This window comes from Desarmillaria tabescens, assembly GCF_030435595.1.
Source record: "Desarmillaria tabescens strain CCBAS 213 chromosome Unknown EV420scaffold_8, whole genome shotgun sequence".
Classification (NCBI taxonomy): Eukaryota; Fungi; Basidiomycota; class Agaricomycetes; order Agaricales; family Physalacriaceae; genus Desarmillaria; species Desarmillaria tabescens.
The window spans coordinates 588,758-604,565 of record NW_026848307.1 but is presented as its reverse complement, the minus strand read 5'-3'; the positions used below and the strand labels follow the sequence as shown (position 1 = coordinate 604,565).

General features: G+C 47.6%; 5 protein-coding genes across 5 annotated transcripts; all 5 read right to left on the bottom strand.

The window, feature by feature from the left end:
• Positions 1-1,019: 1,019 nt before the first annotated feature.
• On the bottom strand, positions 1,020-3,077 carry EV420DRAFT_1151361 (uncharacterized protein). The gene is made up of 6 exons (XM_060466100.1): positions 2,714-3,077; positions 2,610-2,663; positions 2,045-2,554; positions 1,941-1,982; positions 1,825-1,885; positions 1,020-1,770 (listed from the first exon to the last, which is right to left on the bottom strand). The coding sequence occupies exons 1-6, from the start codon at positions 2,907-2,909 to the stop codon at positions 1,218-1,220; spliced, it is 1,416 nt and encodes a 471-aa protein (XP_060334501.1). The 5' UTR covers positions 2,910-3,077; the 3' UTR covers positions 1,020-1,217.
• On the bottom strand, positions 3,078-5,082 carry EV420DRAFT_1151255 (uncharacterized protein). Its single transcript, XM_060466099.1, has 7 exons — positions 4,835-5,082; positions 4,756-4,779; positions 4,646-4,696; positions 4,079-4,591; positions 3,982-4,023; positions 3,870-3,933; positions 3,078-3,813 (listed from the first exon to the last, which is right to left on the bottom strand). Exons 1-7 carry the CDS (start codon positions 4,941-4,943, stop codon positions 3,246-3,248), a joined length of 1,371 nt encoding a protein of 456 aa, XP_060334500.1. The 5' UTR covers positions 4,944-5,082; the 3' UTR covers positions 3,078-3,245.
• Positions 5,083-6,444: 1,362 nt separating this feature from the next.
• EV420DRAFT_1522398 (uncharacterized protein) lies at positions 6,445-7,191 on the bottom strand. Its single transcript, XM_060472255.1, has 3 exons — positions 7,053-7,191; positions 6,962-6,995; positions 6,445-6,907 (listed from the first exon to the last, which is right to left on the bottom strand). Exons 1-3 carry the CDS (start codon positions 7,181-7,183, stop codon positions 6,794-6,796), a joined length of 279 nt encoding a protein of 92 aa, XP_060334499.1. The 5' UTR covers positions 7,184-7,191; the 3' UTR covers positions 6,445-6,793.
• Positions 7,192-8,205: 1,014 nt separating this feature from the next.
• EV420DRAFT_1151186 (uncharacterized protein) lies at positions 8,206-9,907 on the bottom strand. The gene is made up of 3 exons (XM_060466098.1): positions 8,764-9,907; positions 8,345-8,711; positions 8,206-8,283 (listed from the first exon to the last, which is right to left on the bottom strand). The coding sequence occupies exons 1-2, from the start codon at positions 9,617-9,619 to the stop codon at positions 8,398-8,400; spliced, it is 1,170 nt and encodes a 389-aa protein (XP_060334498.1). The 5' UTR covers positions 9,620-9,907; the 3' UTR covers positions 8,206-8,283; positions 8,345-8,397.
• Positions 9,908-11,474: 1,567 nt separating this feature from the next.
• Positions 11,475-13,758, bottom strand: EV420DRAFT_1639117 (uncharacterized protein; the record flags this gene model as incomplete). Its single annotated transcript, XM_060476923.1, has 5 exons — positions 11,475-12,148; positions 12,199-12,506; positions 12,555-12,790; positions 12,828-13,258; positions 13,314-13,758. 5 exons carry the CDS (start codon positions 13,756-13,758, stop codon positions 11,475-11,477), a joined length of 2,094 nt encoding a protein of 697 aa, XP_060334497.1.
• Positions 13,759-15,808: the final 2,050 nt, after the last annotated feature.

Genomic DNA, 15,808 nt, shown 5'->3' with positions numbered 1-15,808 from the left:
AAGATGAATGTTATGCAACGCACACTATCAACCAGACATTGGGACAAAATACATGCATGCAAATGAAAAAAAGAATAGTTATGACCCCGTCTTTGACGCCATCTCTTCCTCTTTGCCTGTTGAAGGCTGCTGAGTCTTTTCACTGTATACAGAAAGAAGGCGTTGCACACCTCCGCATTTCACACCCTAGTATACTGGCCCCACTTCTCCCATAACGGAGGACGTCTGTATAGGTCTATCTTGCTTTGGGACGAGCTTTTGCCCGACACCTTATAGGAACTCAGTTTGATAGCCGGTTTCTTGAGCACAAGCAGACAATTCTGGATGTCTTTGAAGACGACCACCCATATATTCCAAAGGGCTTAGACCTTGGTAAATCGTTCTAACATCAACGTTTTTCGAGGACTTTCCACTGATCCGTTATCATATGGCAGTCACCACCGCCATAGACTCTGACCAGTATGCTAGGCTTGCCCATCTTCACGCTGAGGGTAGAGTTCAATATGTCAATATCATCCGGTTCCTTTGTCGAAATGTTACCAAGACCCACTGACAGATCCGCTTTCGACTCAATCCGATGGCTGCAAACACCTATGGAAGTCTTTGGGAAGAGTTATTACCTCCTCCCAGACGATGCAACTCTACTTCTGACGTTATGGGTTCGTGAGGTCATGTCTCCATCGTGGGTCAGTCTCCAAAGACGGTAGAAATTAACTGCCATTCCCTGAGCCTGAGATGGTCCGAAGATAGTCAGGGAAAGAGAACAGAATAACGATATTTTCAAGGAAGCGAAGAGGCATCAGGTGCTCAATACGTACGTACATACGAGCAACGAGAAGAAAGCACTGGAGTTGAGCGAGAGGCTGTGGGCAGCATGAGAGGTTTAGGAACGTGGAACTGACGAAGAAGTCACCACAAAGAGGGCCGGGTACGTACCGTCGTTGCAGTTTTTCATCTGAGCAGTTAGGCTTCTTGTAACTATGGTAAAATCGCAAAGGTGACTTTTCAAGGTGAAAGAATAGCGGGAACAGGAATATAATACAACTCACATGTAATTTTTGAAACTCAGGCAAGTTCTTCTGTTGGTATGCACGTAGAAACGTAACGCCATAGATAAATGTACACATCGACAGAACGTCGGCTAGGCCTTAACGTGCGAAACAACAATCTGGAAGCATGTATAAATACAGTAGTTACAAACGGAGTCGAAGAGCTTTTCAAACGATTACATGACGCTTCTGTACCCCCCACAACCATTTCGGCCTAGTCCACTGAGGCGACTTCTTCATCAACTCCACATCCCTAAACATCTCACAGAGCGGTTTCCCAGCCGCCAAATTAGCCGCCCACAGTTTCTTCCCATACACCAGCGCATTCTCCTCGTCTTTTACGTACATGTACGCATTGAACAACTGGCGCAACGTCTGGCGGTACTCAGTCGAAGCCTGGAGTTCTTCTTCCTCTATCCTCGCCAGGGTCTGCAGGGCAGGATCGATCCAAGCCTGAGGGGGCTTCAGATCCCGAGGAGTAAACAATACCGGGCGGTTCTTCACAGCGGCGCGTATAGGGTCGCTCTTGGTGGGGTCAAGACAAGCACGGCAGGTGCATTCGATGCCATGAGGCAAGAGACATCTCGCACGCTCCGCAGCTGGCTGGAGATTGTCGATACAAGTGGTGAAGATCTCTTCGCCTGCTTCAATATCCCTAGCTGCGCGAAGCTGCATAGAGAATGTGGATATGTGGAACTTGTAAGATGCGTTCGGGGAGCAACTAGATTGGGGTAGATGTCAGTAACGCAGATTAATCACAAAGAACACATCTTACCTGTGGTTCACCCTAGAGAGATCCTTGTGGACGCTCGCATACCTTCCGAGCCTTCGCAGACCTGAATAATATCGACTTCAACCACATATATACAAGGGTGATGACTGGGAACCTACTTTCGATGTTCGGAGCCAGCGGTGATAAATACTTCACATTGTCTATCGTTGGCAGCATACATCAGCACCGGTTATCAACAGCAACAGTAGAGTCGACAACTCACCAGTCTCATCCTTCAAGTCATCAGCGAGATGAAACCCATTTGCGAAAATCACGCCCAAGAGTGGATCATCATGCAAACGGCTCTTACAAAGCCCCATGAAGGCCTCCCGACTCTCTTTAGACATGCGCTCAAAAATCGAACCAATAAGATCCTGTGAATACTTCGACTGGTTGGATCGCACCCCATTTGACATCGAGCTGAGATCGGTCGATGGACCAAGAGGGTAAACCATCAAAGGCCTCTCGTCAGCGATGAGGTCGCCTGTGTTGAACCGGCGTGCAGCGAACATGCCCAACCCCCTATGCAACGTGGAGGAAATACGGTAAGCCTTGTCTCCCGTATCTTTCACAGGTCGAGGAAAACCGGGGATGTGCTCGAGTCGTCGCTTGACATAGTTTGTAAGCAGACATTGCGAGTCCCCGACCTGTACGTGGGTCCTGACGTCGTCATTCGGATGAGGCTCGTTTTCGAATATACCAGGATCGTTCTCATCGGGAAGTGGGGCTAAGGCTACGATACGGTGGAATCAGACGAGCTCAAGTCCATGGCAAAGACCAATATGTACCTTTGACATCATCGTCAGCCACTCCAAACTTCCTTATTAGCTCTTCGTATTCCTCTATAAACAATGTATTAGCTTCTCCGTTAGTGCAAAGAGGGCATCCTTACCTCGCGTCAAATTGTTTACCGTTTCTGTATATAAGATAATAAATATAAAGGAGACGGATAATAACAGGGAAGGTGTACCAAACAGGTTTTTCATTTCGTCCACCTGACGCTTCAAGTTCGTGTTTATTACTGTTGGTTTCCGAGTGCTAGAAAGTCTCCAATTTGCCTTTGCAGCGTTGAGAAAACGATGTGCCATGGTGGTTTGGTTGAAGGGAGAACGCCCTGTAAGAAGTCCTGCCTGAAATTGAGCAGTTGACAGATGTCGAAGGAGATCCGCGCCTGGTAGCAACCGTTACCCATGACCCATGCTCATCACAGGTCCAGATACCAAAGGCGCAATGGATATACGACTGCGACCATCCGAGGAAAAAACGAGAGCATTGAGTACCCCGTCACCGATCCAGACTTTGTCTTCGACGTGAACCGGCCACTGACCAGCTGGTATGCACACCTCGAGCCGTCCAATGATGAAATTGTAAAGCCCGAGGCCCGAGGGATGAAGAAAAGCGACGTTTGCATATCTATACCACGTTTACAAAGAATTCCAGCACTCGATCGAGAGACTTTCAAACAAGGCGCCTCGGCGGCACAAACCATTTCGTCGCCATCCACTGCGGCGACTTTTCATCACCTCTACATTCCTGAACATCTCGCAGAGCGGTTCCCCAGCGGCCATTGTGGCCAGCCACAGCTTCTCCCCATACATCAGCGCCTTCTTCTCGTCGTGCACACATACGTATGAGATGAACAGTCGGCCTAGTGTCTCGCGATACGCAGCGGAGGCCTGGAGCCCTTCCTGCTCTATCCTCGCCAGAGTCTGCACTGCAGCATCGATCTTCGCTTTCGATGGAGGAAGTGATGGTGACGTTGAGCGATTGCGTACAGCAGCGCGTATAGGGTCACTCTTGGCGGGGTCGAGACAAGCACGGCAGCCACATTCAATGCTATAAGGCGCGAGGCTTCTTGCGCGGTCGGCAGCTGGCTGAAGAGTCTCGGTATAAGTGGTGAAAATCTCTTCGCCCTCCTCAATGTCCCGAGCTGCGCGAATCTGCATAGAGAACGTGGCCATATGGAACTTGCGGTGGATATTGGGGGAACAGCTAGTTGGTAACCCGAGTCAGTACCATCAACCACGTTTTAAAAGAACGCATCTTACCTGTGGTTCAGCCTCGAGAGATCCTTGAAGACGCCCGCGTACCTGCCAATCCTCGATTGCATATCTGAATAATCTCGTTTTCAGCCGCATACAAGAATGGTGAGCAACCTACCTTTATTGTGCGAGACCAACAGTGATAGAAATTTGACATTTTCTATCGTTGGCAGCATACATTAGCAACAATTACGATGGCAAAGTCGACGACCTACTAGTCTCGTCCATCAAGTCGTCATCGAGGCCATACCCATTCGTCCTAGCCACGCCAAAGAGTAGACCATCATGCGGATGGCTATTATGAAGACCCATAAATGCCTCCTGGTTCTCTTCAGACATGCGCTCGAAAACAGAACCCACAAGCGCCTGTGAGTACTTCATTCTGTCCTCCCCCGTCGTTTGTGCCATTAAGAAACCGAAATCGGCCGGTGGACCAATGGGGATGACCATCAAAGGTCTTTCGTCAGCGATGAGGTCCCCCATCTTGAATCGACGCGCCGCGAACATGCCCATCCCGCTATGCAGCGTGGGGGAAATACGATAGGCCTTGTCTCCCGTATCTTTCACAGGTCGAGGAAAACCGGGGATGTGCTCGAGTCGTCGCTTCAGATAGTTTGTCACTAGACATTGCGACTCGCCGACCTGTACGTGGGTCCTGACGTCGTCATTCGGATGAGGCTCGTTTTCGAATATACCAGGATCGTTCTCATCGGGAAGTGGGGATAAAACTAAAATATGGTTAACCAGACTAGCTCGAGTTCACAGCAAAGAAAAAGACGCACCTTTAATATCATCCTCAGTCAACATGTCCATGATCTTCCTCTGCATTTCCTCTGTAAAGAGTGCATTAGTTTCCTGAAATCAAGAGATAGCGCAAAGAGGGCACCCTTACCTGGCTTCATGCTGCCTATAATTTCTTCATATGACATAGATAAATACATAAGATAGGGATAAGAACATGCAGGACGTACTGTTCACTCTTTTCATTTTGTCCGTCCAATGCTTCAAGTTCGTGTTCGGTTTCAGGGTGCGAGAAAATCTCCAATTCGTCTTCACAGCGTTGAGAAAACGGTGGGCCATGGTGGTTTGGTAGATGGGAAGACGCCTCTGCTCTGGAAGAAGTCCTGTCTCGTTGGGCAGTTGACGGATGTCGAACGAGATCTGCGCCTGGAAGTAACCGTTGCGAATTATCCGTGCTCATTGAGGCCGTTCTTTCGTGGGCCAGATATCAAAATCCAATTCTGGATTTTCGATGGACATCTGACTGCGACCCTCACCCTCCGAAGAAAAACGACACTGAAAAAAGAGTCTTGTGTGGCCTGTTGACCTAAACTTTGGATTCGACAAGAAGTGGGCGTTTCATCGCAATCGAATGAGGACAGGATAGGATAATAAAATGCGAGATTTGAGGCTGAAGATTAGGTGCTCTGCGAAGAGTCTAAGTGAAAGGGAGGACTCTAAGATGTTCCCACGCCCTCAAACGGCCTTGGCTGATCACGGTCCGGCGCTCAGGCTGACATACTGTACTATGAAGAAAACAATACATATCACTAATAAGAAATCAGCCAGGAACAACGATAGGGAAAACCAATAGATAATTAATGCACTTAGTTCAGAGAGAACTTCGATACGCACTCAAAAGTGAGAAGCATAAATATGAAATAGTAATAAGTCGTGTGGTATATGCGCCTCAGTCGGTTACAGTGACGCTGAAGCGGTCAACTAAGGCTCTGGGTAACTACTGACAGATAATAAAGATTGTAGGGCTGTAGAAGATCCAAGGTTAGAAAGTGAACGAAGGATAGTATATAGGTAAAGATAAAGAATGCGAATAGGAATAAGGAACGTGCCAATCGCGACTCTCCTACGGCGAGAATTCTTCTAGCGCTGTTGCATGGAATCCGGTTGTGCTAGATGTCATTTCTCCAATAGTAAAAATACAGGATGTCCTGCAGTAGTTGTGAACAAACTCGGCAAAGAACCGAGGAAGTCATGGCGATTTACCTTTTGAGTCCCAAATGTTGCGATACCAACGAGTGGTACTGAGCTGGAATTTCGTAAAGCGGGACAGAGACTGAGTTGAATGACACACCTATGCCCAGTAGGAGATACCAGGATGAACCAGAACTGCCCTTGGGAGGGATGACAAGGGAGTAGATGGTCATGCTTTGCCCCGACTGGGAGTATTAGTACTATATAAGAATCCTTTATGTAGAGACTCACCCAACTGCAAGGCTTATAAAAACGGAGAAGGAAAATATACGGAGAAGAAGATGTTGTATTGGTATTTCAATGTTTGCGGAACCGGGTTGACGTCCAAGTTTCGCCTTGGTCTTCCAGATAATGATCATGACATTGACTACGTTTTGTAGTGTTATTGCTATTTTCAAAAATGATGAGATTCTCGAAAAAGAAAAAAAGTTTTGACCCGCCAGATGCCAGCCCGATCTCAGCCTGCACCATCTGAGACAACCCACGACTGTCGACGAAACAACCTATGACGTTGATCGTCATGGCCCCTGAGTGCGGACTCGGAGGTCTTTTTGCGGGGCCCAAAACTTTTTAATTTTTTTTTTGGATTCTCATCATTTTTCGAAATAGCAATAATTTAGTTTCGCGCTTGATCCCTCGAGTGTCTACCTTCTGCGATCATCATCGCTAAGGACAAGATGGCATCATGTGCACAGAAGACGATGTTACTAGTAGAAATGTACTAAGAATGTCAAACGCAGACGGCTGTGTACAGTACTTACGGTATTGAGGTAGTTATATAGCAATACAGGTGTGAGTCATTACATCGAACGTCATCGGGATTTCCAATGCCTATCTGTGCCGAGAAATATCAGAGTGTCATGAAAATAAAATATTCAAATACCACAAAAGCCTCCAATAACACGAGTAGGACTCATGAGAATCGACGATCCTAAAATCTAGGTCATTAAGCACAGCCCAAACTTGTCCACGTCAAATGAAAAGCATACGATCAAAGGAGTAGCTCGGGAAGGAGATTTCCCTTGGTAATTCAGGAAGCAACCAATGAACAGCTGAAGGGAACTTTGTCAGTTGGATAGCTTTTGGTGGCAAGGTCATACCCTGACTTCCAAAACAAAACCAAGCGCGGAAGAGACAACACTTCAGATGGGACCATTAAGTATAACATACGCAGATCAGGAGAATATCTGCACTTACAGAACGGGGGTTGAATGGACCAAGCAAGCCTGGAATAAACAGACGGCTACGGATGGTTCGGGACCATCCTGTTCTCCAATGAACATCAAGATCAAATAGGAAATGCCGCAAAATACTCCAGACATCATCATTCCAAACCACGTCTTCTTCCTTTTGATCTTCGTGGACAGGAGCGGAGGGGCAAGTACAGCCATGCAGAGCAATACCGCCAGAAAAAGCAAGGCATCAAAGGTCACAACAAGTTTCTCAGCGTTAGGATCTGTACTTGTCCGGTCAAAGACAGACTAAAGAGCGACATCGAGACACTTACGCACCTTTGTCAAGCTCCCTGACGTTCATAGTAGCCTTGCGATGATACGCCGGCCGCAGGTAGGTGTGGGTGATTTGAAAGGCATAACCCTAGTGCGTTGCTAGATATAATTATTAATACTGAACGCTGGTAATACGGCCCAAAGTAATTGAGATCAAATAGCTCCGCAGAGAAGATCAGAGAAAAAATCATCTCCATCGGAAACGAAGGATTCGATTCCAGCAAGAGGTTTCGGAGTCTTTGGACTAATGACTCACCGTCGCTAACACGTGTCGCTGAGGGCTGACCTCAGAGGAGAAGATGCGTATTGAGCTCTTCACGTATAGATAAAACGTATCGATGCAAATCCTTTTTGAATACAACTTTCCAAGTCTGATAGTCGTGGCCGCGTTGGAATTCACCGGCTTAGATGGAAAGTGTAAGCACATTGATGCAAGAAGAAGACTAAGGATAAGAGGCGAACAGATGCTGGGAGTAGCGAAGGCGTTTCCGAAGGAGAGTACCATTTGTCCAAGTCTGTGAATGTGCGGCGGTCTTGATCATTGCGGCAAGGGCCAGAAGCAACGGAGAATTTCTGTTTTAGGACCTGGATTCCAAAGTAGACACCGACTCATCAGTTCCCCGAACACGCGTAACCACAGCACTAGTTGACCGGAAACCATTCTCATCTTTTTCAGATCAGTTTGATATACAAATAAAAAAGAAAATATAACTGCCGAACAAGATCCTGAAAGTCTGTCGTCGACGAAGAATGGAAGAAGTTGGCAACTGTTAGAACTCTATACATATTACATAGCATCGCCTTCGTCGAGGTAACATACCGCGGTAACTCTTGGAGCTACATGCATGGTATTTGAGGTGCTTAATGACTCGCAAAGTAGATATTTCACCACCCCAAGAAATCATCAATTGTATTGAGGCCTTTTGAAATTGAGTAAATATCAGTCGTTGGAATTTCAGGACGAAATGCAGCAGTACGCACCCACATACCCAAATCGCAACACCGCATTAGCCATGCTTCTAGAAAGAAGTTGCTCAAATTGTAGCGGCCCAGCGACTTGCAAGGTCTCCTCCTCCGAAGAAACATCGTCCGGATACTCCATAAAAACCCCCCAATTTCACCACATGAGAACCAGCAAGATTATCGAGAAATATCCACTCGTGGCCGCATCGTAAGATATCCGCCGTGAAGTAAGGATATTTGAGAATCAAGGTCAAGGGCCCTGACGCGGAAGGCTTTGACTCGGTGAGAAGGTTACAGAGATTTTGAAGAGACTCCTTCAATTGGAGTGTTTTCATGGGCACTACAAGGGACCGCAGCCCGCAAAGAAAGGTGGGCGTGAGCAGTTCTAAAACTTTTCATGAGACGAGAATGAGTTTGAAAGCTGTGAGCGTACGTACCAGTTTGACCAGGCACATTATGCAAACCGATGTGCTGTACAACATTGTTTTCCTTCAGCAGGTGTCCGACAGCCCTTGAGGCCATACTCAAAGTGTCTGGACACGGAATACGGGCATTCGGGTCCAGCGGGTCTGCGATATATATGAGCTGATTGTCATGATTGTCGAACCGACTCAAGTGCTTGATGTTCACAGGGGACTGATCAAGTAGGAGAGTGTCGATAAGCGTCGCGTAAACATCGTTGGCGCATGACTGAATCACCAACGTTTTCAGTTGCAATGGAGGAGGTGTGTTCACTGGCGGACCCAGAGTCGACGGGAGAAATGTTATTCCTTCAAACAGCAAATCCTCCAAGGAACTGAAACGGGAGAGATCGAGCGCCAGTAGCCCGTTGGGCCCAGAGAATCTGATATTCGACAGTAGTAACTTCTGGACTTGTGCCATAGTCGCGCCAGTCATGGTAAGACTGGTCTGATCCAGCATCACCGTCTTGAGTCTCCTGAAGTCTCCGTTGTCGAGAATGACCTGCAGCTGCTGGAGAAAGGCATTGCCGGGAGATTGTAGGATACGGAGCTCCCGGATAAAGCCTTGTAATCTGAAGGTATGGAGTTCATTGAGAGGGATAAGTGGATGAGGTATGTCGTATGGATTGTGACGACGAGGCGGTGGATGACCACCGACGTGTACCACGGAAAACAGGTATAGCTGCGCAGTGGACTCCCAATCTCGGCAAACTAATGTGCAGCTTTTGAGGGTGTCTAGATCATGGACAAAGGAGAGTATCTCGTCAATGGCCTGAGGAGGAAACTTTCTCGTCTTGCTGCGTGCAAAGGTGCCAAAGTTTGAGGACGACATGGTGGTTGTTAGTGGGACAAAACGTCGGAGGAATTAAGTCCTGCAGCATCCGAGGCCTCCATCGAGTCCAGAACTGCATACTCGTGACAATCGACCACATGAATGCTTGGATACACCGAATAGTTGTATCGACAGATATACGTAAGAATCTTCAAATTCAAACATGGCCTGTTAACGCGTTAACAATGAAGACTCGAGACTTACTTTCACTTTGTATGTTGCGTAAGGTCATAGTAATGTGTGATCTGTTTTTAGAGGCTAGTATAGCGAGTAGCAAGATGAATGAATGATTACTGCGAGGTTGAACACTTCCCGGGTCAACGGTCCGAGTCCAGATTGCCGAGAGACACGTGGCCAAGCCGTCCAGCTCATCCGGGTTTCAGCAACGCAAGGACGGTATGGCACATTATGCACACTCGAATTTACACTCAAAAGCTTCTTGACCGACTGATGCTGCGGGGGTTTCTGATCAAATAGATTCGTTATTAAAGTCAACGACAACTTCTATTGGAATAGCTAGTGATGTGCGGGCCGGGCTTGGGCTCAACGGGCTCGGCTTTTGCGGGCTCAGGCTTCAAGAAATTGCAAGCCCGGCCTAAGCCTGAAAACAGGGCTTGGCTTGGGCGGGCTTGGGCTTGAGCCTGGGCTTTTAGTGCAGAGGGAAGTCATATCTAGGACCATTGTATGTAATGAAAGTAAGTCATAAATCAGCTCAATAACACATTTTATTGTTTGGAAGGTGTGCACAACTTGCAGGGAGTGAATACATGCCGATTCAGGATGCTGCCGTATTCGGCACAGTGATGATATCATCACTGTGCAGCTGGTGAAGCAATATATGGGTCAGCAGATATTCAGCATCCTGCCGAAATCATCAGAGGAGTGCCAGAATAGCAGTACATGGATATTTGCCTTGGAAATAGTAGCAGAAAACTCAACACATAGGCAGAGAAATTATGTACCAAAAGCCCAGGGCTTTGGGCAGGCCTTGGGCTTTTAAATCGTCAAGCCGAGCCCACTACAGTAGGCTCGGGCCCGGCTGGGCTCAGGCCGGCTCGGGTCAGGCTTGGGCTCAAGCCCAAGCCCGCACATCACTAGGAATAGCGAACATTTTCAACATTCTTCGAGCCTCATCAGGACGTCAAGCTCTAGGATCTTGCGATTATCCTCAAGGTTGAAAACGAAGACTGGTGGACACTCGTGGTGCTGTTCAACGACCATATGATGAGACGGGCTGAGTGTGGTTGCGAGCCAGGGCATCATTCCAGAACGGTTGAATGATTCATAGGAAAGAAGAGAGAAAAGGCGGCTGTGCAATGAGATAATAGGATATTCACATTGATTTCTTCGAAAAATTACAGTTATTTACCGGTCATTGGAACGCCGAAAAATGTTTTTTGTCCCATCCACCACACATCGTCTTTTTCCTCAAATAAAGTAGCTACAAATTTTTTAATATTGCTCAGTGATATCCATACAAAGTATGAAGTGGATCAAGGCATCTATTATTGAGATATTCGTAATTTACGGTGTTTCATTGACTGGTAAATGACCACGTGGCAAACCCCTGCCAAATTTGCATCACTGTTCGATTTTTCACGGGGTCAGCAGTCGCGCTAAAATCCCCAAAAAATCACTAAAAATCCATAACATCTATGCCTCCGATTATACAACACTGTCAGGCAGCGGAACTGGGGAGAAGGAGGCTAAATCAACTGTTTCAGTGACTGATGGTGTTGCAATGACCTGTCAATAACTGTAATAAAAATATGCTACAACAGTTATCGATAAAGATTCGTAAACAGACGCTACGCTACATACACGACTACAGTGTGTATAGCTACTATCTATAGTATTAGGCTGCCTCTTTAGGCTGGTCGTTGTGTACGACGAGGGGCGATCCAGGGAAGTGACGACAAATATCAAGGACAATAGAGTATGAAACGTGGCCCTGTGGAGTTTCGTCGTCATAGGGTCCAGTGGCTTTGCCGCGTCTTCGGCGGGTGATATGGGAACCTCGAGCATGATGTCCATCTCTGAGCTGTTGGTGAAGGTCACTTAACCAGGGCTGAAAGTCAGCGAAGCCATTGTTCACTGTGCGAGCGACATCCATGAAAAGATCGCCTTTCTCCTTTTTCAACTTTGGGCGGCTGAGTTTGTACCAGTCGTCAAAGTCAGAAGGGACTTTTATGCGTTTCAAAATCTCGGGTTCATCAGAGTCTGACGTAGTCAAAAGTTTGTAACGATAACAGAGCAGTGAAATGACGTAGAAAATAGATTCCACACCATGGCGATAGAGGTGCTTGGGCGGATATCCCTTCTTGTCGTTGATGAGAAGTTCATACGCCATGTAGGGCAGAGTTCCGGTACGCTGAGCCGAAGAAGGGCCAGTGGCATCTCGAAGAGTGGACAGGTCGAAATCGTTAAGGACTCCGCATAGGTCCCCGTTGGCATTGCGGCGCCATATGATATTCCCTGGACTGATATCCTGTTGGAGGATCCTCGGGTGATCATACAGCCATTTGTGAACTGGCATGACTGTAAATTATCTCATTGGAAAAGAAAGATGATGTACGCACTTTGTAAAATGTCGAAAAAGACTTGAGCATACGTTTTGGCCGTCTTCAGTTCCTCGAAAGGATACAACCTTTCCTGAACCGTGATTCGACAGACGCGTTTTTCGTAGTCGACCGTCATCTTGTCTGCCAATAGTGCATTTTCGAAGAAATTTGCTAGATTTGCCTGAGTAGAATCTGCGTCGTAGCCAACGTCTTGAGAAAGGAGAATGTCGGGTAGATGGTCTAGGGCCCAGTCTGGCTTTTTCCCTCGTGTCATCGCTAGCGCCTTCTCTCTAGCCGTCTTGACCAACTCCGCCTCCGATCTTCGACTACTGTCAGGTCAGCTGATCTTGACGATGATTTCTTTGCCCTTCCACCCTTCGTGTTCTGATGTTGCCTCGACTACGCAAGTGTTTCGACCCACGATGCCAGGTGCGCGCGATATAATTTGGCCGAGGGTGACCTCAACCATTTTATCATCGTAGAGCTTGAACTTGAGACCTTTTCCATCCTTGGGGTCGCCACATCTGTCCATATGGATGCAAGGGTTATCGATGAGAACCTTGTCGTCACAGAATGCTTCCAGGATATCCCATCGCTTGAGTGGGTCGACCTAATCCGATGAGCATCGCAGCGAACATATCCGTCACGTTAGTCCACTTCGGCTCGGCGTCCCGTTCGAACATGTCAATCGGGTCACACACAATAATGACCGAGCAATCGTAGTAAATGAGTTGTACTCGTCCCAGCGCAACGAGAACACCAATACAACGGGTACGAAAGCTAGTGCTGGAAACCATATCGAGGGCATAAAGACCACACTGGGGCCGTACGGCTGGACGCGCCTTGGATTCTTCTTCATCTCCGGCCGTAACTTTTGTCACAGAACTGAGTGTCACCAAATTTTCAGACGCTTTCCTGGCATCCGAAACTTCAGCTGCCATCCCAGATCGTGCATACTTGGAGAGGACACGAGAAGTGTCGTCTTCCGAACGATGCCGCTTCTTTGAGGTGGTCGACTTGTCGAGGGGTAGGATAACGCCAGGGTCTCGATGCGCTTTCTCCTGAGGATACCCCCTACCTGGACGCAAGAACTGCTCAGAAGGATATCAGAAAAAAAAAAAAAAAACCTTTACCAATTGTTAGAACTCTATAGATGGCGTCGGTGCCCTCGTTGAGGTCGGACACCTTGGATTTGAATTCCTGCCAGTGCATCGTCTGCACGCAAGAGAAGTTATGTTCCAGCTCATCGTCTACCATGTTGCCAACTACGTTTCTTGAACTGTTGAACATGGCGCGAAGAACGCCCACTGGAGTGTCGTGGTCGTCCTTTTGTAGCCCGTCATTTGCCGGCTTCACGTCTTGTCGATAAACGCCTGGACTTGAGTCGTTGGTGGCACATAGAGCATCGAAGGCACTTTTGCAGGGAGGGCCCTCTTGGCATAGTTCGCTGTAGGCCTTTACATGTTGTATGAATGCGGCGTCGTCTTTGATGGCTCTAATCAGAGATATTATCTTTTCGCTTGTTCGCCAGTCATGAGGAATATGGAGAATATTGGTAAAGAAATCGTCTGCAGGCATGCGAACGCGGTTTCTGAGATCTTCAAAGTATCTGTCGGATTCAGGAGTAGGGTGGTTCGGGTTAGCGGTGGGGTTTATAGCCTTGGCACGATTGCAGGGCGGGACACTCTGAGAAGATAAACGTGTCACCTCACCTAGAGGTCTATTTGTCGACGGAGTATTTCTCTCTGAGTTGACGGTGGAGGAGGTACAATCTGCATACTTTTGGTCACATGCCCGGACAATGCCGGTCCATCTCTGATCACCTCTGACCTTTTCATTCTACGATCATTATGAAGCGGTTCGCCAAGTTATTCCGCCACATTGACGCTAAGAGGACCTCGGACAACTTTAGTACTATAGGGATCGAATGCATGCACTCCCTCGGAAAACAGAACGACGCGTTTCCTTGTTACGAGCATCGTCTCGACCAAGAAGTAAACATTGGAGAATCGTTAAGCCAAGTCATAACTCTTGGGAAGAGACGTCGTGCGCTCTCGAATTCATACTCGGAAGTACTATGGCTGACTGGACTTTATTGCTGAAGTCTCTCAATAACCGTGGCATGCAAACCTTACTGGGATGATGGTCGACGACAGTTATGGTAACAATTTCGGCCCTCGTCCAGCCGTCAAGTATCGCATACTGCGGCTATAGTTAAGGCTGAAAACGGAGATTTGTTAGGTGCTCATGGCGCTATTTAATCAAACCTACGTGCCTTGGAGATCGTGCGCACTACCGTGTTTTGGAATTGAAATGCAGGAGGCCCAAAGAACGATGGCAGAAGATTGGCATAGAGAGAGACAGAAACACTCGTTACGAACCGGAGGTGAAGGATAATATGGTCCTGCATCCATACATGAACTGATCCTTCTTTCTTCCAGTTATCGTTGTCTACCGAGATCAATATATTGTATCATAAATAGCAGGCTCGGTGTTGCTGACGCCAAGTATTGCCAAAGCCAATATTATATCCATGAAGGGTCCGAGACACGGGGTCTAGCCAATTTCTGTTAGCCAATTCTTCTCGACACCAGCCTAGTTTCTCGACTCCAAAGGCTACGACGTTGAACTAGAGCCCATTAAAGCATCATCAAATTCCTGTGGAAGATGGTTTATCTTCGTTTGACCCTTGGATAACGGGTTCCCAAGCTACGAAGGCCCTTCCTGATGAAGAGATCAGCATCATACGGCGCCTAACATCGCCGGTCGTCTCACCGACTTTTATTTTGGAAACATGAGGCTCATGTTGTAACGGTATCTCTCCTAACAGCTAAGGAACATGCCGCATTGACCACCGAAGGTATATAATACCGTCTAGTTTCTGCCGTAACATCACACTAAACTTAGTCCAGACCCGAACGAAACGCACGCGGAGTGCCGAGACTGCGGATTTACGCCTCTGCTTCCGTCCAGATGTACGGAAAGTTGACGGCGAGATGAAAGCCGGCCATTATTGCTTGCTATGCATGTGAGTATTGACGCCATCCTTACTCTGGCTATGTCTAATGAGCTCTCTAGCGAAAATGGGGTAAAAGAGAGTACGGCATTCATGACCGGCAACGTTAGTGCTAGACGCAAGCACATTACCCGGTAGGACATTCCGAAATCCTACTATGATAGCGTTGACGACAACTGACAGTTGGATTGACGAGCTAATCCGCAAGAACTCGGCTTCAGTTCCTTCCGAGCCGGCGAGCCCAACAGCAGAGCTTGAGGAATTCATGTATAGCAAGCCAGTGAACCGGGCATTGTGTGAAGACATTATCGCGTGGTGGGGTGTACGTTGTGTCCTTGTATTGAAGTTCATATGACTAATTTGTGTGAATCAGATTCACCAAGACGAGTATCCGGTGCTGTCTGCTATGGCCCGTGATTATCTCGCCGTCCCTGGATCTTCTACATCATCGGAGCGTGCTTTCTCATATGCAGGGCGTACTGATTCTGATCCTCGCCGTCGAAACCTTGGTGCCGAGAAGTTTGGGACGCTGCAGCGTTTGAAGGAAGCTTATCGAGATGGACGCATAAGTGCGCAGAATGAAGCGTGGATGGATACTGGACCTTGTTTTGA